The sequence below is a fragment of the Balaenoptera ricei genome, chromosome 6 (genome assembly GCF_028023285.1).
Source record: "Balaenoptera ricei isolate mBalRic1 chromosome 6, mBalRic1.hap2, whole genome shotgun sequence".
Lineage (NCBI taxonomy): Eukaryota > Metazoa > Chordata > Mammalia > Artiodactyla > Balaenopteridae > Balaenoptera > Balaenoptera ricei.
In genome coordinates, this window is record NC_082644.1 from 34,766,023 (window position 1) to 34,791,569 (window position 25,547).

The 25,547-nt window shown below is 38.2% G+C and overlaps 1 protein-coding gene across 3 annotated transcripts in view; it reads left to right on the forward strand.

The window, feature by feature from the left end:
- The window catches only part of SLC35D2 (solute carrier family 35 member D2), a 66,095-nt gene that overhangs the window by 29,843 nt on the left and 10,705 nt on the right, over positions 1–25,547 (forward strand). The window contains exons 5-8 of one of the 3 annotated variants that reach the window (XM_059926308.1): positions 13,440–13,511; positions 14,471–14,539; positions 18,917–19,019; positions 20,317–20,409. In XM_059926308.1, coding sequence (XP_059782291.1) covers positions 13,440–13,511; positions 14,471–14,539; positions 18,917–19,019; positions 20,317–20,409 — 337 coding nt within the window. The remainder of the gene's footprint in view (positions 1–13,439; positions 13,512–14,470; positions 14,540–18,916; positions 19,020–20,316; positions 20,410–25,547) is intronic. The other 2 variants (XM_059926309.1, XM_059926310.1) reach the window with 2 other exon arrangements.

Below are 25,547 nucleotides of genomic sequence, written 5' to 3' on the forward strand. Positions count from 1 at the left end.
CCATCTGTATATCTTCTTTGGAGAAATGTCTATTTAGGTCTTCTGCCCATTTTTGGATTGGGTTGTTCGTTTTTTTGTTATTGAGCTGCATGAGCTGCTTGTAAATCTTGGAGATTAATCCTTTGTCAGTTGCTTCATTTGCAAATATTTTCTCCCATTCTGATGGTTGTCTTTTGGTCTTGTTTATGGTTTCCTTTGCTGTGCAAAAGCTTTTAAGTTTCATTAGGTCCCATTTGTTTATTTGTGTTCCTATTTCCATTTCTCTGGGAGCTGGGTCAAAAAGAATCTTGCTGTGATGTATGTCATAGAGTGTTCTGCCTATGTTTTCCTCTAAGAGTTTGATAGTGTCTGGTCTTACACTTAGGTCTTTAATCCATTTTGAGTTTATTTTTGTGCATGGTGTCAGGGAGTGTTCTAATTTCATACTTTTACATGTATCTGTCCAATTTTCCCAGCACCACTTATTGAAGAGGCTGTCTTTTCTCCACTGTATATGCTTGCCTCCTTTATCAAAGATAAGGTGACCATAGGTGCGTGGGTTTATCTCTGGGCTTTCTATCCTGTTCCATTGATCTATATTTCTGTTTTTGTGCCAGTACCAAACTGTCTTGATTACTGTAGCTTTGTAATATAGTCTGAAGTCAGGGAGGCTGATTCCCCCAGCTCCATTTTTCGTTCTCAAGATTGCTTTGGCTATTCGGGGTCTTTTGTGTTTCCATACAAATTGTGAAATTTTTTGTTCTAGTTCTGTGAAAAATGCCAGTGGTAGTTTGACAGGGATTGCATTGAATCTGTAGATTGCTTTGGGTAGTAGAGTCATTTTCACAATGTTGATTCTTCCAATCCAGGAACATGGTATATCTTTCCATCTATTTGTATCATCTTTAATTTCTTTCATCAGTGTCTTATAATTTTCTGCATACAGGTCTTTTGTCTCCTTAGGTAGGTTTATTCCTAGATATTTTATTCTTTTTGTTGCAATGGTAAACGGGAGTGTTTTCTTAATTTCACTATCAGATTTTTCGTCATTAGTGTATAGAAATGCAAGAGATTTCTGTGCATTACTTTTGTATCCTGCTACTTTACCAAATTCATTGATTAGCTCTAGTAGTTTTCTGGTAGCATCTTTAGGATTCTCTATGTATAGTATCATGTCATCTGCAAACAGTGACAGCTTTACTTCTTCTTTTCCGATTTGGATTCCTTTTATTTCTTTTTCTTCTCTGATTGCTGTGGCTAACACTTCCAAAACTATGTTAAATAATAGTGGTGAGAGTGGGCAACCTTGTCTTGTTCCTGATCTTATTGGAAATGGTTTCAGTTTTTCACCATTGAGGACAATGTTGGCTGTGGGTTTGTCATATATGGCCTTTATTATGTTGAGGAAAGTTCCCTCTATGCCTACTTTCTGCAGGGCTTTTATCATAAATGGGTGTTGAATTTTGTCAAAAGCTTTCTCTGCATCTATTGAGATGATCATATGGTTTTTCTCCTTCAATTTGTTAATATGGTGTATCACATTGATTGATTTACGTATATTGAAGAATCCTTGCATTCCTGGGATAAACCCCACTTGATCATGGTGTATGATCCTTTTAATGTGCTGTTGGATTCTGTTTGCGAGTATTTTGTTGAGGATTTTTGCATCTATGTTCATCAGTGATATTGGCCTGTAGTTTTCTTTCTTTGTGACATCTTTGTCTGGTTTTGGTATCAGGGTGATGGTGGCCTCGTAGAATGAGTTTGGGAGTGTTCCTCCCTCTGCAATATTTTGGAAGAGTTTGAGAAGGATAGGTGTTAGCTCTTCTCTAAATGTTTGATAGAATTCACCTGTGAAGCCATCTGGTCCTGGGCTTTTGTTTGTTGGAAGGTTTTTAATCACAGTTTCAATTTCAGTGCTTGTGATTGGTCTGTTCATATTTTCTATTTCTTCCTGGTTCAGTCTCGGCAGTTTGTGCATTTCTAAGAATCTGTCCATTTCTTCCAGGTTGTCCATTTTATTGGCGTAGAGTTGCTTGTAGTAATCTCTCATGATCTTTTGTATTTCTGCAGTGTCAGTGGTTACTTCTCCTTTTTCATTTCTAATTCTATTGATTTGAGTCTTCTCCCTTTTTCTCTTGATGAGTCTGGCTAATGGTTTATCAATTTTGTTTATCTTCTCAAAGAACCAGCTTTTAGTTTTATTGATCTTTGCAATTGTTTCCTTCATTTCTTTTTCATTTATTTCTGACCTGATCTTTATGATTTCTTTCCTTCTGCTATCTTTGGGGTTTTTTTGTTCTTCTTTCTCTAATTGCTTTAGGTGCAAGGTTAGGTTGTTTATTCGAGATGTTTCCTGTTTCTTGAGGTAGGCTTGTATTGCTATAAACTTCCCTCTTAGCAGTGCTTTTGCTGCGTCCCATAGGTTTTGGGTCGTCGTATCTCCATTGTCATTTGTTTCTAGGTATTTTTTGATTTCCCCTTTGATTTCTTCAGTGATCACTTCGTTATTAAGTAGTGTATTGTGTAGCCTCCATGTATTTGTATTTTTTACACATCTTTTCCTGTAATTGATATCTAGTCTCATAGCGTTGTGGTCGGAAAAGATACTTGATACGATTTCAATTTTCTTAAATTTACCAAGGCTTGATTTGTGACCCAAGATATGATCTATCCTGGAGAATGTTCCATGCGCACTTGAGAAAAATGTGTATTCTGTTGTTTTGGGGTGGAATGTCCTATAAATATCAATTAAGTCCATCTTGTTTAATGTATCATTTAAAGCTTGTGTTTCCTTATTTATTTTCATTTTGGATGATCTGTCCATTGGTGAAAGTGGGGTGTTAAAGTCCCCTACTATGATTGTGTTGCTGTCGATTTCCCCTTTTATGGCTGTTAGTATTTCCCTTATGTATTGAGGTGCTCCTATGTTGGGTGCATAAATATTTACAATTGTTATTTATTCTCTTGGATTGATCCCTTGATCATTATGTAGTGTCCTTCCTTGTGTCTTGTAACAGTCTTTATTTTAAAGTCTATTTTGTGTGATGTGAGAATTGCTACTCCAGCTTTCTTTTGATTTCCATTTGCATGGAATATCTTTTTCCATCCCCTCACTTTCAGTCTGTATGTGTCTCTAGGTCTGAAGTGGGTCTCTTGTAGACAGCATATATATGGGTCTTGTTTTTGTATCCATTCAGCCAGTCTGTGTCTTTTGGTGGGAGCATTTAATCCATTTACATTCAAGGTAATTATCGATATGTATGTTCCTATTCCCATTTTCTTAAATGTTTTGGGTTTGTTATTGTAGGTGTTTTCCTTCTCTTGTGTTTCTTGCCTAGAGAAGTTCCTTTAGCATTTGTTGTAAAGCTGGTTTGGTGGTGCTGAACTCTCTCAGCTTTTGCTTGTCTGTAAAGGTTTTAATTTCTCCATTACATCTGAATGAGATCCTTGCTGGGTAGAGTAACCTTGGTTGTAGGTTTTTCTCCTTCATCACTTTAAGTATATCCTGCCACTCCCTTCTGGCTTGCAGAGTTTCTGCTGAAAGATCAGATGTTAACCTTATGGGGATTCCCTTGTGTGTTATTTGTTGTTTTTCCCTTGCTGCTTTTAATATGTTTTCTTTTTTTTTTTTTTTTTTTTTTTTTTACCTCCAAGATACATTTATTAATTATGTACATGAACTAATATGCTAACTTATTATGTACATTATAAAACATACAAAAACATGGAAATGAAAAATATAAGATCACGTAAATATAATGAGAAGTTTCCGCATGTGCCTGCAAAGATCGAATGTTACAATCTCTGGCTGCACGTCCCTCCACTTTAGAGCTACAGATTGTTCTCCTATCTTTTTTTTTTTTTTTTTTTTTTTTTTAAACATCTTTATTGAAGTATAATTGCCTTACAATGGTGTGTTAGCTTCTGCTTTATAACAAAGTGAATCAGTTATACCTATACAATATGTTCCCATATCTCTTCCCTCTTGCATCTCCCTCCCTCCCACCCTCCCCATCCCACCCCTCTAGGTGGTCACAAAGCACCGAGCTGATCTCCCTGTGCTATGTGGCTGCTTCCCACTAGCTACGTATTTTACATTTGGTAGTGTATATATGTCCATGACACTCTCTCACCCTATCACATCTCACCCCACCCCTTCCCCATATCCTCAAGTCCATTCTCTAGTAGGTCTGTGTCTTTATTCCCGTCTTGCCACGAGGTTCTTCATGGCTTTTTTTTCCCTTAGATTCCGTATATATGTGTTAGCATACTGTATTTGTTTTTCTCTTTCTGACTTACTTCACTCTGTATGACAGACTCTAACTCCATCCACCTCATTACAAATACCTCCAATTCATTTCTTTTTATGGCTGAGTAATATTCCATTGTATATATGTGCCACATCTTCTTTATCCATTCATCTGTCGATGGACATTTAGGTTGCTTCCATGTCCTGGCTATTGTAAATAGAGCTGCAATGAACATTTTGGTACAAGAGTCTTTTTGACCTATGGTTTTCTCAGGGTATATGCCCAGTAGTGGGATTGCTGGATCGTATGGTAGTTCTATTTGTAGTTTTTTAAAGAACCTCCATACTGTTCTCCATAGTGGCTGTATCAATTTACATTCCCACCAACAGTGCAAGAGAGTTCCCTTTCCTCCACACCCTCTCCAGCATTTATTGTTTCTAGATTTTTTGATGATGGCCATTCTGACCGGTGTGAGATGATATCTCATTGTAGTTTTGATTTGCATTTCTCTAATGATTAATGATGTTGAGCATTCTTTCATGTGTCTGTTGGCCATCTGTATATCTTCTTTGGAGAAATGTCTATTTAGGTCTTCTGCCCATTTTTGGATTGGGTTGTTCGTTTTTTTGTTATTGAGCTGCATGAGCTGCTTGTAAATCTTGGAGATTAATCCTTTGTCAGTTGCTTCATTTGCAAATATTTTCTCCCATTCTGATGGTTGTCTTTTGGTCTTGTTTATGGTTTCCTTTGCTGTGCAAAAGCTTTTAAGTTTCATTAGGTCCCATTTGTTTATTTGTGTTCTTATTTCCATTTCTCTGGGAGCTGGGTCAAAAAGAATCTTGCTGTGATGTATGTCATAGAATGTTCTGCCTATGTTTTCCTCTAAGAGTTTGATAGTGTCTGGTCTTACACTTAGGTCTTTAATCCATTTTGAGTTTACTTTTGTGCATGGTGTCAGGGAGTGTTCTAATTTCATACTTTTACATGTATCTGTCCAATTTTCCCAGCACCACTTATTGAAGAGGCTGTCTTTTCTCCACCGTATATGCTTGCCTCCTTTATCAAAGATAAGGTGACCATATGTGCGTGGGTTTATCTCTGGGCTTTCTATCCTGTTCCATTGATCAATATTTCTGTTTTTGTGCCAGTACCAAACTGTCTTGATTACTGTAGCTTTGTAATATAGTCTGAAGTCAGGGAGCCTGATTCCCCCAGCTCCATTTTTCGTTCTCAAGATTGCTTTGGCTATTCGGGGTCTTTTGTGTTTCCATACAAATTGTGAAATTTTTTGTTCTAGTTCTGTGAAAAATGCCAGTGGTAGTTTGATAGGGATTGCATTGAATCTGTAGATTGCTTTGGGTAGTAGAGTCATTTTCACAATGTTGATTCTTCCAATCCAGGAACATGGTATATCTTTCCATCTATTTGTATCATCTTTAATTTCTTTCATCAGTGTCTTATAATTTTCTGCATACAGGTCTTTTGTCTCCTTAGGTAGGTTTATTCCTAGATATTTTATTCTTTTTGTTGCAATGGTAAACGGGAGTGTTTTCTTAATTTCACTTTCAGATTTTCCGTCATTAGTGTATAGAAATGCAAGAGATTTCTGTGCATTAATTTTGTATCCTGCTACTTTACCAAATTCATTGATTAGCTCTAGGAGTTTTCTGGTAGCATCTTTAGGATTCTCTATGTATAGTATCATGTCATCTGCAAACAGTGACAGCTTTACTTCTTCTTTTCCGATTTGGATTCCTTTTATTTCTTTGTCTTCTCTGATTGCTGTGGCTAACACTTCCAAAACTATGTTGAATAATAGTGGTGAGAGTGGGCAACCTTGTCTTGTTCCTGATCTTAGTGGAAATGGTTTCAGTTTTTCACCATTGAGGACAATGTTGGCTGTGGGTTTGTCATATATGGCCTTTATTATGTTGAGGAAAGTTCCCTCTATGCCTACTTTCTGCAGGACTTTTATCATAAATGGGTGTTGAATTTTGTCGAAAGCTTTCTCTGCATCTATTGAGATGATCATATGGTTTTTCTCCTTCAATTTGTTAATATGGTGTATCACATTGATTGATTTACGTATATTGAAGAATCCTTGCATTCCTGGGATAAACCCCACTTGATCATGGTGTATGATCCTTTTAATGTGCTGTTGGATTCTGTTTGCGAGTATTTTGTTGAGGATTTTTGCATCTATGTTCATCAGTGATATTGGCCTGTAGTTTTCTTTCTTTGTGACATCTTTGTCTGGTTTTGGTATCAGGGTGATGGTGGCCTCGTAGAATGAGTTTGGGAGTGTTCCTCCCTCTGCAATATTTTGGAAGAGTTTGAGAAGGATAGGTGTTAGCTCTTCTCTAAATGTTTGATAGAATTCACCTGTGAAGCCATCTGGTCCTGGGCTTTTGTTTGTTGGAAGGTTTTTAATCACAGTTTCAATTTCAGTGCTTGTGATTGGTCTGTTCATATTTTCTATTTCTTCCTGGTTCAGTCTCGGCAGTTTGTGCATTTCTAAGAATCTGTCCATTTCTTCCAGGTTGTCCATTTTATTGGCGTAGAGTTGCTTGTAGTAATCTCTCATGATCTTTTGTATTTCTGCAGTGTCAGTGGTTACTTCTCCTTTTTCATTTCTAATTCTATTGATTTGAGTCTTCTCCCTTTTTCTCTTGATGAGTCTGGCTAATGGTTTATCAATTTTGTTTATCTTCTCAAAGAACCAGCTTTTAGTTTTATTGATTTTTGCTATTGTTTCCTTCATTTCTTTTTCATTTATTTCTGACCTGATCTTTATGATTTCTTTCCTTCTGCTAGCTTTGGGATTTTTTTGTTCTTCTTTCTCTAATTGCTTTAGGTGCAAGGTTAGGTTGTTTATTCGAGATGTTTCCTGTTTCTTGAGGTAGGCTTGTATTGCTATAAACTTCCCTCTTAGCACTGCTTTTGCTGCGTCCCATAGGTTTTGGGTCGTCGTATCTCCATTGTCATTTGTTTCTAGGTATTTTTTGATTTCCCCTTTGATTTCTTCAGTGATCACTTCATTATTAAGTAGTGTATTGTGTAGCCTCCATGTGTTTGTATTTTTTACAGATCTTTTCCTGTAATTGATATCTAGTCTCATAGCGTTGTGGTCGGAAAAGATACTTGATACGATTTCAATTTTCTTAAATTTACCAAGGCTTGATTTGTGACCCAAGATATGATCTATCCTGGAGAATGTTCCATGCGCACTTGAGAAAAATGTGTATTCTGTTGTTTTTGGGTGGAATGTCCTATAAATATCAATTAAGTCCATCTTGTTTAATGTATCATTTAAAGCTTGTGTTTCCTTATTTATTTTCATTTTGGATGATCTGTCCATTGATGAAAGTGGGGTGTTAAAGTCCCCTACTATGATTGTGTTGCTGTCAATTTCCCCTTTTAGGGCTGTTAGTATTTGCCTTATGTATTGAGGTGCTCCTATGTTGGGTGCATAAATATTTACAATTGTTATACCTTCCTCTTGGATCGATCCCTTGATCATTATATAGTGTCCTTCTTTGTCTCTTATAATATTCTTTATTTTAAAGTCTATTTTGTCTGATATGAGAATTGCTACTCCAGCTTTCTTTTGATTTCCATTTGCATGGAATATCTTTTTCCATCCCCTCACTTTCAGTCTGTATGTGTCTCTAGGTCTGAAGTGGGTCTCTTGTAGACAGCATATATATGGGTCTTGTTTTTGTATCCATTCAACCAGTCTGTGTCTTTTGGTGGGAGCATTTAATCCATTTACATTCAAGGTAATTATTGATATGTATGTTCCCATTCCCATTTTCTTAAATGTTTTGGGTTTGTTATTGTAGGTGTTTTCCTTCTCTTGTGTTTCTTGCCTAGAGAAGTTCCTTTAGCATTTGTTGTAAAGCTGGTTTGGTGGTGCTGAACTCTCTCAGCTTTTGCTTGTCTGTAAAGGTTTTAATTTCTCCATTACATCTGAATGAGATCCTTGCTGGGTAGAGTAACCTTGGTTGTAGGTTTTTCTCCTTCATCACTTTAAGTATATCCTGCCACTCCCTTCTGGCTTGCAGAGTTTCTGCTGAAAGATCAGATGTTAACCTTATGGGGATTCCCTTGTGTGTTATTTGTTGTTTTTCCCTTGCTGCTTTTAATATGTTTTCTTTATATTTAATTTTTGACAGTTTGATTAATATGTGTCTTGGCGTGTTTCTCCTTGGGTTTATCCTGTATGGGACTCTCTGTGCTTCCTGGACTTGATTAACTATTTCCTTTCCCATATTAGGGAAGTTTTCAACTATAATCTCTTCAAATATTTTCTCAGTCCCTTTCTTTTTCTCTTCTTCTTCTGGGACCCCTATAATTCGAATGTTGGTGCGTTTAATGTTGTCCCAGAGGTCTCTGAGACTGTCCTCAGTTCTTTTCATTCTTTTTTCTTTATCCTGCTCTGCAGTAGTTATTTCCACCATTTTATCTTCCAGGTCACTTATCCTTTCTTCTGCCTCAGTTATTCTGCTATTGATCCCATCTAGAGTATTTTTAATTTCATTTATTGTGTTTTTCATCGTTGCTTGGTTCCTCTTTAGTTCTTCTATGTCCTTGTTAAATGTTTCTTGCATTTTGTCTATTCTATTTCCAAGATTTTGGATCATCCTTACTATCATTATTCTGAATTCTTTTTCAGGTAGACTACCTATTTCCTCTTCATTTGTTAGGTCTGGTGTGTTTTGACCCTGCTCCTTCATCTGCTGTGTGTTTTTCTGTCGTCTCATTTTGCTTATCTTACTGTGTTTGGGGTCTCCTTTTCACAGGCTGCAGGTTCGTAGTTCCCGTTGTTTTTGGTATCTGTCCCCAGTGGGTAAGGTTGGTTCAGTGGGTTGTGTAGGCTTCCTGGTGGAGGGGACTAGTGCCTGTGTTCTGGTAGATGAGGTTGAATCTTGTCTTTCTGGTGGGCACGTCCACGTCTGGTGGTGTGTTTTGGGGTGTCTGTGGCCTTATCATTTTAGGCAGCCTCCCTGCTAATGGATGGGGCAGTGTTCCTGTCTTGCTAGTTGTTTGGCATAGGGTGTCCAGCCCTGTAGCCTGCTGGTCGTTGAGTGAAGCTGGGTCTTGATGTTGAGATGGAGATCTCTGAGAGATTTTTGCCGTTTGGTATTACATGGAGCTGGTAGGTCTCTTGTGGACCAGTGTCCTGAAGTTGGCTCTCCCACCTCAGAGGCACAGCCCTGATGCCTGGCTGGAGCACCAAGAGCCTTTCATCCACACAGCTCAGAATATAAGGGAGAAAAAAATAGAAAGATAAAAAGAGGATAAAATAAAATAAAATAAAGCTATTATAATAAAAAATAAGAAAAAAATTATTAAAAGTAAATGTATTCAGAAAAAAATTTTTTTTTAATTTTTAAAAATAGATTTATTTTTTATAGTAAAAAATAAGAAAAAAATTTTTAAGAAAAAAAATTATTAAGAAAAAAATTTTTAATTTTTTAAAATAAAAAATAAGAAAAAACTTAATAAAAAATTTTTTTAATTTCTAAAAATAGAAAATACGGAAAAAACTATTAAGAAAGCATATATTAGGAAAAAAAATTTGTTTAAGTAAAAAAAAAAAAAAAAAAAAAAATGGACGGACTTAACCCTAGGACTGATGGTGAAAGCAAAGCTATACAGACAAAATCTCACCCAGAAGCATACACATATACACTCACAAAAAAAAGAAAAGGGGAAATTAATATATCCTGCTCCTAAAGTCCACCTTTTGAATTTGGGATGATTCGTTGTCTATTCAGGTATTCAACAGATGCAGGCACATCAAGTTGTTTGTGGAGCTTTAATCCGCTGCTTCTCAGGCTGCTGGGGGAGATTTCCCTTTCTCTTCTTTGTTCGTACAGCTCCCAGCGTTCAGCTTTGGATTTGGACCCGCCTCTGCGTGTACGTCGCCTGAGGGCGTCCGTTCCCCGCCCAGACAGAACGGGGTTAAAGGAGCAGCTGCTTTGGGGGCTCTGGCTCACTCAGGCCGGGGGAGGGAGCGGTACGGAGGAGGCGGGGCGAGCCTGTGGCGTCAGAGGCGTCGTGACGTTGCAGCAGCCTGAGGCGCGCCGTGTGTTCTCCCGGGGAAGTTGTCCCCAGATCACGGGAGACTGGCAGTGGCGAGCTGCACCGGCTCCCGGGAGGGGCAGTGTGGAGAGTGACCTGTGCTCGCACACAGGCTTCTTGGTGGCGGCAGCAGCAGCCTTAGCGTTTCCTACCAGTCTCTGGGGTCCGCGCTGTTAGCCGCGGCTCGCGCCCGCCTCTGGAGCTCGTCTAGGCGGCGCTCTGAATCCCCTCTCCTTGTGCGCCGCGAAACAAAGAGGCAAGAAAAAGTCTCTTGCCTCTTCGGCGGCTGCAGACCTCCTCTCCGGCTCCCTCCCAGCTCGCCGCGGCACGCCAACCCCTTCAGGCTGTGTTCACGCGCCAACCCCAGTCCTCTCCCTGCGATCCGACAGAAGCCCGCGCCTCAGCTCCCAGCCCCGCCTGCCCCAGCGGGTGAGCAGACAAGCCTCTTGGGATGGTGAGCGCTGCTTGGCGCTGAGCCTCTGTGCGGGAATCTCTCCGTTTTTCCCTCTGCGCCCCTGTTGCTGTGGGATCCGCGCTGATAGCCGCGGCTCGCACCCGTCTCTGGATTTCATTTAGGCAGCGCTCTGAATCCCCTCTCCTTGCGCGCCGCGAAACAAAGAGGCAAGAAAAAGTCTCTTGCCTCTTCGGCAGCTGCAGACTTTTTCCCAGACTCCCTCCCGGCTAGCACCAAAGCCCGAGCCTCAGCTCCCAGCCCCCGCCCGCCCCGGCGAGTGAGCAGACAAGCCTCTCGGGCTGGTGAGTGCTGGTTGGTGCCGAGCCTCTGTGCGGGAGTCTCTCCGCTTTGCCCTCCGCACCCCTGTGGCTGCGCTCTCCTCCGCGGCTCCGAAGCTTCCCCCCTCTGCCACCCGCAGTCTCTGCCCGCAAAGGGGCTTCCTAGTGCCTGGAAACCTTTCCTCCTTCACGGCTCCCTCCCACTGGCGCAGGTCCCGTCCCTATTCTTTTGTCTCTGTTATTTCTTTTTTCTTTTACCCTACCCAAGTACGTGGGGATTTTCTTGCCTTTTGGGAGGTCTGACGTCTTCTGCCAGCGTTCAGTGGGTGTTCTGTAGGAGCAGTTCCACGTGTAGATGTATTTCTACTGTATCTGTGGGAAGGAAGGTGATCTCCGCGTCTTACTCTTCCGCCATCTTGCCCCTACTCCTGTTGTAATGAGTTTTGAAATTGGTTCCACCAGGTTTGTTCTTCTTTTTCAAGATTGTTTTGGCTTTCTGGTTTTCTTGCATTTCCACATTGATTATAGAATTAGTTTGTCAATTTCTGGAGGAAAAAAAAAGCCAGCTGAAATTTTGATAGGACTGTGTTGAATCTATAGATTTATTTGGGAAGTATTTCCATTTTAACAACATTAAGCCTCTGATCCATAACATGGAGTGTCTTTCCATTTAATCTTCTTTCACCTTTTAACAATATTTGGTAGTTTGTAGTGTATTACCATTCTTACACTGCTTTTATTATGTTATTCCCAAGAATTTTGTTTTTTTTGATGCTATCATAAATGGAATTGTTAATTTCCTTTTTGGATTGCTCATTGCTAGTGTATGGAAGTACAATTGATTTTTGTATATTCATTTTGTTTCCTGCACACTTACTTCATTTGTTCTAATAATAATTTTTTAATGGATTTCTTAGGATTTTCTCCATATATATCATCTGAAAATAGAGGCAACTTTATTTCTTTTCTTTTTTCCAAGCTGTATACTTTTTTTTTTTGGCCTAATTGTCCCATCTAGAACCTCAAGTACAATGTGGAATTGATGTAGCGGTGAGAGTGAACATCCTGGTCTTATTCCTGATCTTAGGGGGAAGAACATTCAGCTTTTCACCATTAAGTATCCTTATCTGCTTTTATTTTTTTCTTCTTGGCTGTGCTGCATGGCTTACGGGATCTTAGTTCCCCGACCAGGGATTGAACTCAGGCCCTCGGCACTGAGAGCACAGAGTCCTAACCACTGTACTGCCAGGGAATTCCCCTTATCTGCTTTTAAAAGGCATCATCTAAAAATACTTTTTGAATTTAATTGAAAATAATAAGACCTTTTTTTTTTTTTTTTGTCTTGCTTTGAAAAAGGCAGTTCACACCAGTCTCATAAGACATTTTTAAGTGAAGTTCTTGAAAATTCTTTCTGCACTGCTCTCTGGTTGTAGTGTGAAACCCCTCCTCAGGTCTGGTCAGGAGGGGCTGCCCACCCCACCCCCCAAACGCTGTGGTTCTGGCTTTCCTTTCTTTGGTCACCATCTTCTCAGGGTCACATTGGAAGCAGATGGAGGTGGGTTTTTCCAGCCTTGGCAGTCTGTAGCTGTGCATTGAGCTGTGTCCTGGAATCTCTGAGTTTTGAGAGTGGGTGAAAGGTTCATAAGTATTTTTGAAAGGCAGTGAATGTGGCCTCATTACATAAAGTTTTAGGGAAAAATTACCCATAATTTTATCCTCTAACATACTATTTTACATATTCATTTTCAGTCTTTTTCCATATACAGAATGTATTTTATTACAGTTGTAGACTCTACATAGTTTTGTCACCTCCTTGATTTATTTAACGTTCGTTTTCCAAGAGTGGTAAAGTTTTATATTATAGAATTAATGTATAATGTTCCCTCAAGTGGATTTATCATAATTTATTTAATCATTGCTTTGTCTGATATTCAGGTTGCTTCTGATGTTTTTCCCAAAGACATTACTGCAGTGAACATGTTTGTGCACATGATTTTTTTTCTTTCCTTTGGGTTATTATCTTAGGGTAAGTTTCCCAGCAAGAAGTAATTAGGTCCTAGGTTAGGACCATTTAATGACTGTCCATACATAGTCCCAACTTGATTTGTCAAAGGCTGTATTGGTTCACATTGCATATAATCTTTTAGCACAGACTTTGTAGTAGTTGGATAGTATGATGTTTTGAATTGCTAGTAAGTAAAAGTGGCATGAAATTATTAAATCTCCTTTTCTTTTTATTATTTAATATGACTTGTTAGTAACATATGCGATAATTAAGGTTAATTCCTTATATTTAATTTGGAAAATTAATGGGCTTAATTAAAAATGTAAGGCATTAAAAAAATACTTGGTATCTGATGATATTATACTTGAATCTTTTCCTGACAGCTTGCCGATGTTCACCGTGCTCAGGAAATTTACCATTCCACTTACTTTACTCCTGGAAACCATCATACTCGGGTGATTTTTGTTTTTCTTCTTTTCCTCTGGTGTCCTCTCCCCACACCCCCACATTATTTTTACCTAGCAAATTCTCAACATCTAGTCATCTTTTCAAATCGTTGATTTGAAGTGCTAGTAGCAATAACTTAAGGGCAAATGGTTTGTTCACTTAAAAGCAGTCTCCTATTTCCATGATTCCCTAAGAATGTAATGAGTGTTTTTTTTAAAAAATTATAATTTTACATTAGATAAATAAAATGTGTGTGTGATCGAAAATTATAAAAAAAACAACAACCCCAAAACAGATGTAAATCTGTTTCCTGAGCCAGATGGAATATACACTGATTTTGCAATGTAGAGGAAAAGTTGTCCACATATATAGTATAGGATAGGAGTGCAGAAAATCAGGGAAATTCATTCTGATGCAGTAATTATGATGTAACATCAGAATAAATTAATTTTTATAATGTTGGTTTAAAAATTTCTCATAAAGATACTCAGGCTGACATCTAAAAAGGTGATTCTTGATTTTGCTGTGGAGATTATTTAATGATGAAATTTGGATGATGGCCCAATGTTTTAAGTTCTACTACTGAATTTTATCTTAATCTTTGGATGCTTGATAAAAGTACATACCAACTAGACCCACCAGCAGGAGCTCTTCTGCATTTTGTCGTAGCGTCTTTCTAGTGAGGACAGAGAAATACATTTGTAATTAGATTAAGACAACTACTTAAGAAATAAAGTAAATTTGGTCTGATTTCCTAATCCATTGAAGGTACCTTTAGTACTCTTTTTACATAAAGCATTGTCCATTAGATTTTAGCTATAAAACTGTTAACAGTGTCTATTTTCAGTTTATTTAAAAAATATAATCTATATATTTTCCTCTCTTCCTCCTTTCCTTATCTATCTATCTATCTATCTATCCATCTGTCTGCCTACCTATCTATCCATCCACTATTTATTTATTACAGGAAACAGTATTCCTTGAACATCATTGTCAGTGTCTTTGCCATCATTCTCGGTGCTTTCATAGCAGCTGGGTAAGACTTTGGACTATTTCTGCTCAATAACTCCTTTGTGTCTTTGACAATAGGCCTGGCCCCCTCCTCATTTTTCATTTTCCATCTGGCTGCAGTTGAATTGAGCAGCCAAGAGACAAATCTGTTGATGTTAGTGGAATCCCCATGTGTTCCTGTGAAAGTCAAACTGGGTTCCAAGTTGGCCAGAACATTTCTGAGAAATATGTAGAGTGAGCATTACAAGATATTAATACAGCTTTTCTTCATAAAAAGGAGTAAACTGTATACTTTTATTACTGAATGTTTGTCTTCAATATAAAAATTTTACAAAGAATTTTGAAAAGTTCTTAGGCATTTGACTAAGAAGAATAACAGATTTATAAAGCCCTTGTATGCTGATTTGTTTTATCATCCTGTGATGCCTTATTGGTCAATATTTCCATTATACTCTCATTAAATGTTTGGGACATGAGCCAATACCAGTGCATGACTACTATCTTATTCATTAATATACCTGACCAGGAATAAGGACTCCAAGTTTGCATTTGAAAGCAGGCACTCGGACTCCTTTTATAGCATAGTGGTTAAAGCATGTATGCAGTTACCTTCCTTGGTTTGAAACTTAACTTCTGTCAGCTATTTCTTAGCCTCTCTGTGCCTCAGTTTCCTCATTTATAAGGTATAAATGATACAATTGGCCCTCTGTGTCCAAGGCTTCTGCATCTGTGGATTCAACCAACCATGGATCGAAAATATTTTTTTAAAATTCCAGAACATTCCCCGAAGCAAAACTTGGATTTGCTGTGCGCTGGCAACTATTTACATAGCATTTACATTGTATTAGGTGTTATAAGTAATCTAGAGATGATTTAAAGTATATGGGAGGATGTATGTAGGTTATATGCAGACACTGCACATCATTTTATATAAGGGACTTGAGCATCCGTCGATTTTGGTACCTGCATGTGGAGGGCATGGTGGTGTGGGGTCCTGGAACCGGTCCCCCATGGATATGGAGGGACGACTGTAATAGAAAAGAAAAACCTATATGAATAAAGGGAAGAAAGAAAAAATTGGAGGAATTTCAGTTAAACCAGTTTCATTAACTCATTTAGAAACAAGAGTTCTGGATCATTAATTGCAAATTAAATAAGGTGTGGGCTACAGATCCAGGATGTCTGGAACCTTATTCTAGTCTCCTCACTTACTGGCTATATAACCAAGGACAAGCTATTTAAACTCTCTGTGCCCCAGTTATTTTGACTATGAAGTGCAGATTAGAATATCATCCACCTAATAGCATCACTGTGAGAATTAAATGAGATAATAATAAACCAGGATTTACACTAGTTCGTGGCCAAGTTCAACAAAAACATGTTGAAGCATTTACTATATGCCAGGCATCATTCTATGTGTTGAGGAATCCAGCAGTTAACAAGACCGAGAACAATCCTTGCCTTCATGGAGCTTTCATTCAGGTTGGTGGAAACAGATAATAAGCAAAAGAAATTGATTAAAAATACAGCATGCCAGCTGGTGACAGATATTAGCAATAATAATGATGTTTATTATTGTTATAAATGTGTTTAGTCCCTTGCCTAGACCAGGGTTTATTATTTGCGTTTTTATCTGTAACGTCCTCTTCTCCAATTCTAGCTGTGGCTGAGCTCAGCCCCCTTAAAGCTGGCCTGTTTGGTTTCAGTGCTGTGTTTCATGCCTGGTATGGTGCTGGTACAGACATTAAGCAGCCACACTGAGAGCCTGTTTTGGTCATGAAGACTTTTGTTCAAACAAAACATATGCATGCAGTAGCTAAAAAAAGGGAGGTGCTCTGTTGAAAGTGCCTTCCTCCCACAGGGCTGAGGTCTCCCCTGGGCCTCCTCTCTCTTCTAGGTTTCTTGGAGCTCAGTTTGAAAACCACTAACTTAGAGCCAGTTGAAGACTTTTACAAAAATTGGTTTATAAAAATGTAAGTCTTTGATGAGGAATGGCACTTCAGACACTGTGTATGAAAGCACATCTCCAGAAACAGTTAGTAGGAATTCAGCTCATAGGTGATACTCTAGTGAGCTGAAAGGGTAAATAGTGTTTCCCAAAACATCTAACTTTTACCTGAGAGCCAGCTTGGAATAGTAATTCTCGGCTTTCCCCTTCCCCAGCACCCACAGAATGGATAATATCCCTGTGGGTAACAAGCACAGTTCTTAGCTGCAGCCCAGCAGTAACCGCACCCTTCTCTGCTCTCACTCAAATTAACTCATCAAATGCAGGTAACAGATGAGCCAGTTTAGGCAGCTGTAACAAATAGCCCCTACATCGTGGTTGTTTAACATACCAAATATATTCTGCTCACACTCCAGATGCATACTAACATCAGTGAATGCTGTGGGAGCGCTCTGCCCATTGTAGCTAGTTAGGGACCCAGGGTGATGGAACCTCTGCCTTAAAGGGGGTTTCCTTGCTCATCCAGAAGGGAAGAAGGCATGTGGGGAATTATCTGCTGGCTCTCCAAGCTTTTCCCCAGAAGTGACGTGTGTTACTTCTTCTTACATTGTATTTGCCAAAGCAAGTCACATGGCCGGCAAAAGTTGAAATAGAATGTCTGCGAACAGCCCTAAATGACAATCACACGGGTTAACCATGAATCTGCTCCCATTTATAACACAAGTAAATTCTTATCAAACTTCTGTGCTTTCACTACTGGCCTAAACAAATGATGTTAGGAATTCCTGGCCCCCTCAAGTAGGAGACCTGAAAACTCCAAGAATTCCCCTTAGGCTCTCTGAGGAAGTGAGTAACACTTCCTTTCCATTCCTCTGGAATCCTAACTTTTTTGCTCATTCATCTCTTTGCCATCTTAGGGAATGGCAGACTCTTCTTAACACTGAGCTGAATGTGGGTAGGAAAGATCTGGAAAACCCTTATTTTCAGAGATTCTATTGTGATTGAGCCAGAGAATTATGATTTATGATGATCTAAAATTAATTTATATTCTCACAAATATACTTGTAGGTAAATAATGCCAGTGGAAGCCTCAAGCAAAATCTGGTTTAATTTGCATTCAAATTTTGATGCAATTTTTGCCTATTTCCTTCTTTTTGGTTAGAAATAATCTTATTTTGATACTGAAGGGGAAAAGGATATTGCCACTCCAATATATGCCGCTTTGGCATAAACATTATTTTGAGTTGAAGGCAATTGAGAATCAACAGATATGGGAAGAGTTCTCTGCCCTCCCTTTTCTGCCTAAAAGTAGACCATAAATTTGCCTTTGTGAAGGTGTCCCTTGGTCCTGTACTTGGAATAGGAAAGCAATTCTTATCACCAGAGACAGAGAGTCAGCATCAAGATGAATCTGCATAAACAAACCTTATTAAAATAACCCTTATCTTCCATTAGTTTCCCCTATGTATTTCCTAGTCCCTTTCCCACTATTTATTTGTTCCTTAACACCCAAACCCTCTTTTTTGTTAAAATGGTATCTAAGCCCCAGAGTCTGACCACTTCTTTGAGTTTCATTTCTTTTCTGTGAACTCCTGTGCGTGTAAAATATTTAATACAATTTGTATTTTTTTCCCCGTTACTCTGTCTGTTGTCAGTTAAATTCGCAGGCCCCCAGACAGTGACCCAAAGAGGGTAAAGGAAACCTTCTTGACAATATATACTTATGAATTCGGACATGGGTGTGGTACTGTTTGCAAGGTCAAGTGCAGGTGAATGCATCACATCTGGGCTTAGCTGTTGTTCACTCTCTCCTCCCTTTGCCATATTCCCCCCAAACATTTTTATACTAGTGTTATTTATTTAAAATGGAAATTGAAGAGAAGATGCTTCAAAGAATGGGAAGAAAGGGGCCTTAGAGGAGTTGCAGAGAAGGAATGGATCCCTGCCTTGCCTTTTTGATGGACAGGATAGTGGGGGTGCTAGTGGATGAAGTGACTGGGGACCAGATGGAGGTGTCAGTTCCTCATTTGACCCCTTTACCATGTCACTGCTCAGCTGTCCCCAGAGGGCTGTACTCTGGGGAAGGCCCTGTTTACTACAATAAGGAAAGCCACAGGTGGGTTGAACAAATCACTTCTCTTAGAAAAGCAGGGCTCATGCCGATTTATCAGTTAGCAAAAGAATGGCTTTGCAGTCAAAGGAAGATGGTTAATGTCCCTCTGGTTTTAAGCGGTTGTGATTAAGTTTAAGCCTCCTGAAGGCCTGGTTTTGTTTTTGTCTGAGGGCAGGGCAGAAGAATTAACCATTCATCACCATACAGGGGGAAAATATGCCCGAGAAAAGGTAGTTACTAGCATCACAAATGGATTTGATTAGGAAAGATAAAACAGAGAGTGTCTGAAGCCAGATTGTGAGTTTCTGAATAATCATACTTCTCTGTGTTCTCCCTCCCAGTTCTGACCTTGCTTTTAACTTGGAAGGCTATATTTTTGTATTCCTGAATGATATCTTCACAGCAGCGAATGGTGTTTATACCAAACAGAAAATGGACCCAAAGGTACCAGATCTTCACTCCTTTAGCTTTTAGGCTTTGTCATCTGGCCACTGAAATTACATGAAAAAATGAATTTGTAAAGCTGGCATGTAATTTAATTTACATGTTATGATCTACAGATTACTAATTTCTTTTTAATTATCTTGTCTGCATAGGTTCTTGTTACTCCTTGTCTTGCAAAGTTTGGGTGAAAATTAGGTAGGAAGGGAAAAATGGGCACTATTTTAGATGCAAAGTCAGAATACTATATAGAAAGGGGATTATTTTGAAAGGCAAATTAAAATTAGAAGAAGTTTTTTTACCATCATCATCAGTGACCAATGTGAAGTCAGGAGTATTCTGAAAGCAGCTGTAGTTTGAGAGTCTGGTGATGTGGGTTACAGATACAAGTTTTGCCGCTGACTGGTTATTGTGACCTGGAACCTTCACTTCTCCAAACCTCAGTTTCCTCATCTGTGGAATGAGATGATTGGAATGGATAATTTATAAGGTCCTGTCACGAGGGGCGGGTGGGCAGATGAGCTTTCCTTCCGTGTGGCTGCCCTCAGGTCAGAGCTCCCAGCCCTCACCCCCACCCCAGCTGTGCAGGAAGCTCTGGAGGATGGGCCAGGCATATGTTTCTTTGTTCCAAGTTCTTTGTGTTGAGTGAGGGTGTTCTCTCTGATGGACAGGCTTATTCCTATGAGCTGTTTTTTATCTGCACTGTATTTTTCTGCACTACCATTTGTTTTTTTAATGGTGGCAGTTTTACAAAACTGGTTTTGCTGTCTTTTGAGAATCACAGTATGTCACCCTGTATGGAAAGTGGTGGATATAGCCTCTAACGAAAATTAAATTTATGCAAGATTGGAAAACAAGATACCTGGTGTTTTAACCCTGCTGTTCCTTAATAGAAAGAGCACATGTTTTTAAGGAGTTCTGTTTATATTAACATTGTTAATGCTGTTTACTTTGTTCCAGATTTCCCATTTTGAATAGCATGCTTTTAAAAAAAGAACAATTAGAATGTTAGAGATGGATAGAACCTCGGAGTCCATCCATCTCCATCCGTTTCATCTGTCATTTTTTGGATAAAACAAATTTTTTTTGGAAATCACAGTATACTTGAAATGAAACATTTTACATCAGAAATTTGCTGAAAATATTCCAATACAGAGCTGGTCAGAATGCATGTTCTAACTCTGCATAAGTACATGGTTGTATAATTAGCTTCAGGGGAAAATAAAATAAAATAAATGGCTCCAGGAAATCTGATGCTTCATATTTCTAAAATTGAGTGGAGTTTTCTTGGTTTTTGCAGGAGTTAGGGAAATATGGAGTGCTTTTCTACAATGCCTGCTTCATGATTATCCCAACTCTTATCATTAGTGTCTCTACTGGAGACCTTCGACAGGTGAGCTGATGACAGTCATTCATTCTTACTTAGCAGTATTTAAAATTTTAATATTTAACCTGTGGTGCTTACTGACATAAAAAGTGTATAAAGGTAACTAGGATTTCCGAAAGCAAGATGTTTGGTATCCCCAGTAATACCTTTGGCACTTTCCCTTTTTTGGCATTTATCTTTAGAACTGTGGGGAGTAGCAGGAAGTAGTCAAAAAAACTCTGGTCTTGAAGCTTTTTGCAAAACAACAACAAAAATCTGAATTTGAGTCTCACTTTCCCCTTTGTTGGCATGGGGATCCTGGGAAAGCTAGTTAACTTTGAAGGGGATTTTGATTTTAAACATTTAAAAAATGTTTTAAAAATGTTTAAAAAAAAGTTTAAAAAATGGATTTACTTATTTATTACCCTTGTTATGGACATTTGGAAAAATACACACAAAATAGAATAATTTAATGAACTCTCATGTACCCATCACACAGCTTCAACACTTTTTGGCATTTCACCATTCTTATTTCATCTCTCCTCATCTGCTCTCACTTTTTTCTCCCCGGAATATTTTAAAGTAAATCCCAGACATCATGGCATTTGCCTCTAAATATTCCAGGATCTTCGTTTGAATTTTGAAAAGGTTTTGTTCTTTTGGTATTTGCCCTGTTCACCTTATCTGCTGTACACCTGTCAGAGACAAATAAAATGATAAATTAGTAGAAGGATGGAGGCCCAGTTGGCGGGTGGGTATCTCTTAGGAAGAGTGAATGTTCACCCCATAACATCTGCATGGCTACCTTGAAATGTGCGGGCTCAGAAAGTTGCCAGACAAATCACTTTAAGTTCATGTGAGAAACGAGGTGTGCTGGGCAAAATCCTGGTCTAGTGTGGCCTCTGGCCTCTCCCACAGACGTCCCCCTCCACACCATGGGCTGGACATTAACCTTCATTAACCCTGTTGTTGTTGCTGGGCCGGGGGTGGGGTTCACAGCCCCCCACCTTCGCCCCCATCCCAGTGGCAGACGTTGACGGCACTTCTGTATTTAACAGGCAGCATGGTTGTGTGGTGCACACGGGTTGAGCGTCAATCCCATTTGTCACCATTTAGGGGTTTGAATGACTTTAGAAGGTTTCAGATTCCGGGGACTCCTGGGGTGAATGTCAGGGCTTGTTGTTCTTTCTCAGAACTATACTTTCTCCCTTGTACAGTTCCTTTCTCAGAACAAGGGAAAGGTTGACCGGCTTAGCAGCAATGTCCCCAGGGGTAAACATCCATTTCCATATGTTTATATTGAAAACTACCAAGAAACCCCAGTTTTGATTAAAGGGGTCTCAGTGTGTGAACCTGGGCCTCACTGTTAATTCAGAATATTGGAAGTTAAAGCAAGCACCCCGTATACCTCTAGCAATGATGAACAGGGCAGAATATCTAAAAACACATTATTTATTTTTCAGCTACCATCAATTAAACCAATTTAGTGTCAGCAGCATTACATAAACAAGGTGAAATTACAAGCCCTTAATGTCCTACCAGTTTGTCTCTTTTCATTATCATAAAAATGAGTTTTTCTTTTGAGTCTCTGGAGTTTATCTGTTCTGAGATTCTGGTACTTTATAGCCTTTCAGATATATATTTATTTCTAGAAATAGAAATCTAGAAACTTCTAGGAACTCTTAGAACACCTGATTGAAACTAAAAGCACATTTCCCTATGGGAACAATGTTATAAATGGCGTAGTGACCAGAAACTGAATTTTAGGTACCTTTTGAAAATAGACTAGATGTATTATGTTAATAATTTATAACAGCATTTCAATAAGAATATGTATTTCCACATTTAAATAGTTGACTTACAAACTTATAGCATGGTGCTTTCAGAAGTTGCCACCTGCTTGTAATGATTACCATGCAGAATTATTATACTTTCTCAAGTAATAGTAAAAATCGTTAATAATTATTGAGGAATTATTCTATCAGACATTGTTTGAAGCATTCTACATGAACTGTCTCGTTGCATTCCCACAGTAGCTTGAGGAGAAGGCACTATTATTATCCCCATTTTATAAACAAGGAATCTAGGGCACAGTGTTTAAAAAACCTTCCAAGGACAGTAAGTGATAGATCCAGGAGGCTATCTGGCTCTAGAAACATATCATCTGCTGTAATCTCAATATTTAAAAAAATAATTAATTTATTTATTTTTGGCTGCGTTGGGTCTTTGTTGCTGCGCACAGGCTTTCTCTAGTTGCGGTGAGCGGGGGCTATTCTTCCTTGCAGTGTGCAGGCTTCTCATTGCGGTGGCTTCTCTTGTTGCGGAGCACGGGCTCTTGGCTCATGGGCTTCAGTAGCTGTGGTACGCAGGCTTCAGTAGTTGTGGCTCACAGGCTCCAGAGCACAGGCTCAGTAGTTGTGGTGCACGGGCTTAGTTGCTCTGCGGCATGTGGGCTCTCCCCGGACCAGGGCTCGAACCTGTGTCCCCTGCACTGGCAGGCAGATTCCCAACCACTGCACCACCAGGGAAGCCCCTCAATTTTAAAATTTGTATCAGTATATGAAAAGTGTTTGTTTCTTTCCTTCACATATGATAAAAACTATAACCTATCACTTATAGCTTAGAAAGTATAAGAGGCCTAACATTTACCTTAACTTATTCGATCCTGGTGTTCTAGGAGAATATTATGCTCCTATTCTGGCTTTCGATGCTGGAATATCTCAGTATTTACCTGTGTAGCCTCTTCCATTTGATCAGTCTCTTAAGATTTCAAACAGAAGTTACTATAGTTACCTTAGAGCCCCAGCAATGATAACTATTCACTGAAATTCCAGATGGATCAGAGCTAAATATATAGATTTAATTTAAAGGTTTATAAGAAAAATTATAATCAGAGAAAAATATTTTTTTTTTCTGTAAGAGACTGTAAAAGAAGGCCTTCTATAAGATGACAAAGATACGAAAGTCATAAAGTTAAAAATTTGGCTCTAATTTAAAATTATTATATGATAAGAGATGCCAAAAGATATAACACTGTAATCAGTAATTTTAAAAACTCTGTAGGAAAAAATAGTAAGATTTTTCACTACTAATGTTGTTTTGCTCTGTGTTCATTGAATCACCATGAATTTCTTCCAGTTGGTCACTTTTAACCATGGCTGAATCCATTTTAGACTGTGAACCAAATACAAAAAAGTAGTGAACTTACATAATTAGGTGTGTTAGTCTGCAATATAAAATCGCATTTTATTTGCCAAGTTTGGTTTGATTGTATTGAAAGTTAATTGAGGAATTCGAGTGAAAGGTTAACTTCTCTTGTTAATGGAAGGAGTACTTTGATGAGTCATTTTTCCCGGTTGACTGGAGAGGGTCAGAGATTGTGTTAAGACTCGTGTATGTGACTCACTGTACTGGGGGTTCACTCTTGGACCTTGGACTTACACAGTCAGCAACTTACACAGTCAGCAGATCTGGTAATAGCACCTTGATTCTATCTGTGATTGACAAAGTCAGTAATGCCAGCTCCTCTTGTTAACAAATTAGGCCCCTGGAAAATAGTGGGTGAACTTTCTTTAGTTATTTGAATCATTGCAATAAGTTCAAGGTACATTTAGTGTGTTGCAGTTGATGAATAGGGATAAATAATAGGACTTTTTTTCTGATTAAAAAACACATAATGAAAAATGAAAAAGATTCACACTCCAACATATTTTCATAGCAATAGTGAGTCTAAAGGAAGTACTTAATATTTTTACTCATCTTTAATTATTTTCTGTGTTTTCAAATAAATGTCATGCTACATGACTTTTTAAAATGCCACTAGCACAGCCTCATCATTATTAAAGAAACAAAATAAAACTAAAATCTATCAAAATTTAGGTTGGCAATGAATCCAAGTATTTTATGAAAATTACTACATAGCTCTCAATGGTTTATGTGGTATCAAGAATATATAGTTTTTGTATATACAAAAGTTTTGTATATATATATATATATTTGTTTTCATAAATACTCACAGTTCTTTGAGTAAATAAGTGTTTTCCTACCTTTGGTTTGAAGTTTGGGGCATATGCTTTTCTCTTATTCCCAATCTTATTTAATTTTTCAGACACAGAATGCTTTTCATAAGTTTCTGTTTGGTTTTGATCTTTGACTGTCTTGGTATAAACTGTCCTGGATGTTTTATGACCCTTTGATCAGCTTGGGGCTTGCCAGTAAGACAGATTTATATTTATTATATTTTTTATTTCACAAGTAAGTGTTAAAAAGTTTTATTATGAAAACTTTCAAACCTGTTCAGAAGGAAAGAGAATAGTATAACAAATCCCATGTACCCATCAACCAGGTTTGGCAGTTATCAACATTTAATATGTATTTTTTCATAAGAGGTGGGCAAAGTGTTACTAATGAAACAGTGGCAGTAAAGTGTAACAAGGTTGTACTAATCAGAGAAGAGAATTCCATTTTAATTGGTTTTAAAATTTGAATTATAAACTTAAGAAAGATTTAAATAGTTTTAAATCTACAAAGTTACTAAAACTTGGCTAACAAAGTATTGCTTAATAGAAAGTGAATAGAACTTATATTTAATCATGTTATTCAGCATGTACTTACATATAGTCTTGAGTCACTGTAAAACCATTTTTGGATGCAGGCAAGGGACAAGTCATGAATAAAATACTCCTTTTTATGTACTTGTCTTTTCAAAAGGGTTAATTTTATTTTCTCACCTAGGGACTAAGAGCAGAAGCTGTCTTAAACTTCTCTGTCTACCAGCTCCTCCACCCCAATTACTTGATTGCTTTGTAAATAGCAAACAGTAGTTTATTTGTTCATGATACTTCCTAAGCATTTGCAAATTCTTTTTTTTTTTTTTTTTTTTGGCTGCTCTTAGTTCCCCAACCAGGGATGGAACCGGGCCCTGGCAGTGAAAGCTCTGTGTCCTAACCACTGGACCGCCAGGGAATTCCCTTTTTTTTTCCTCTTGTGCAAATTCTTGAAAACAGTTTATGAACTTTAAGTTTTCTTAGTCTTGCCAACATTATTAAATTTATAATAAACTTTCTTTTAATATTATTTATTAAAAACACAATGCTGATTTTATGACTACAAATTAGTAAAGATTTAATGATAGCCACAGCAATAATAGCTATCACTTTGTTCTT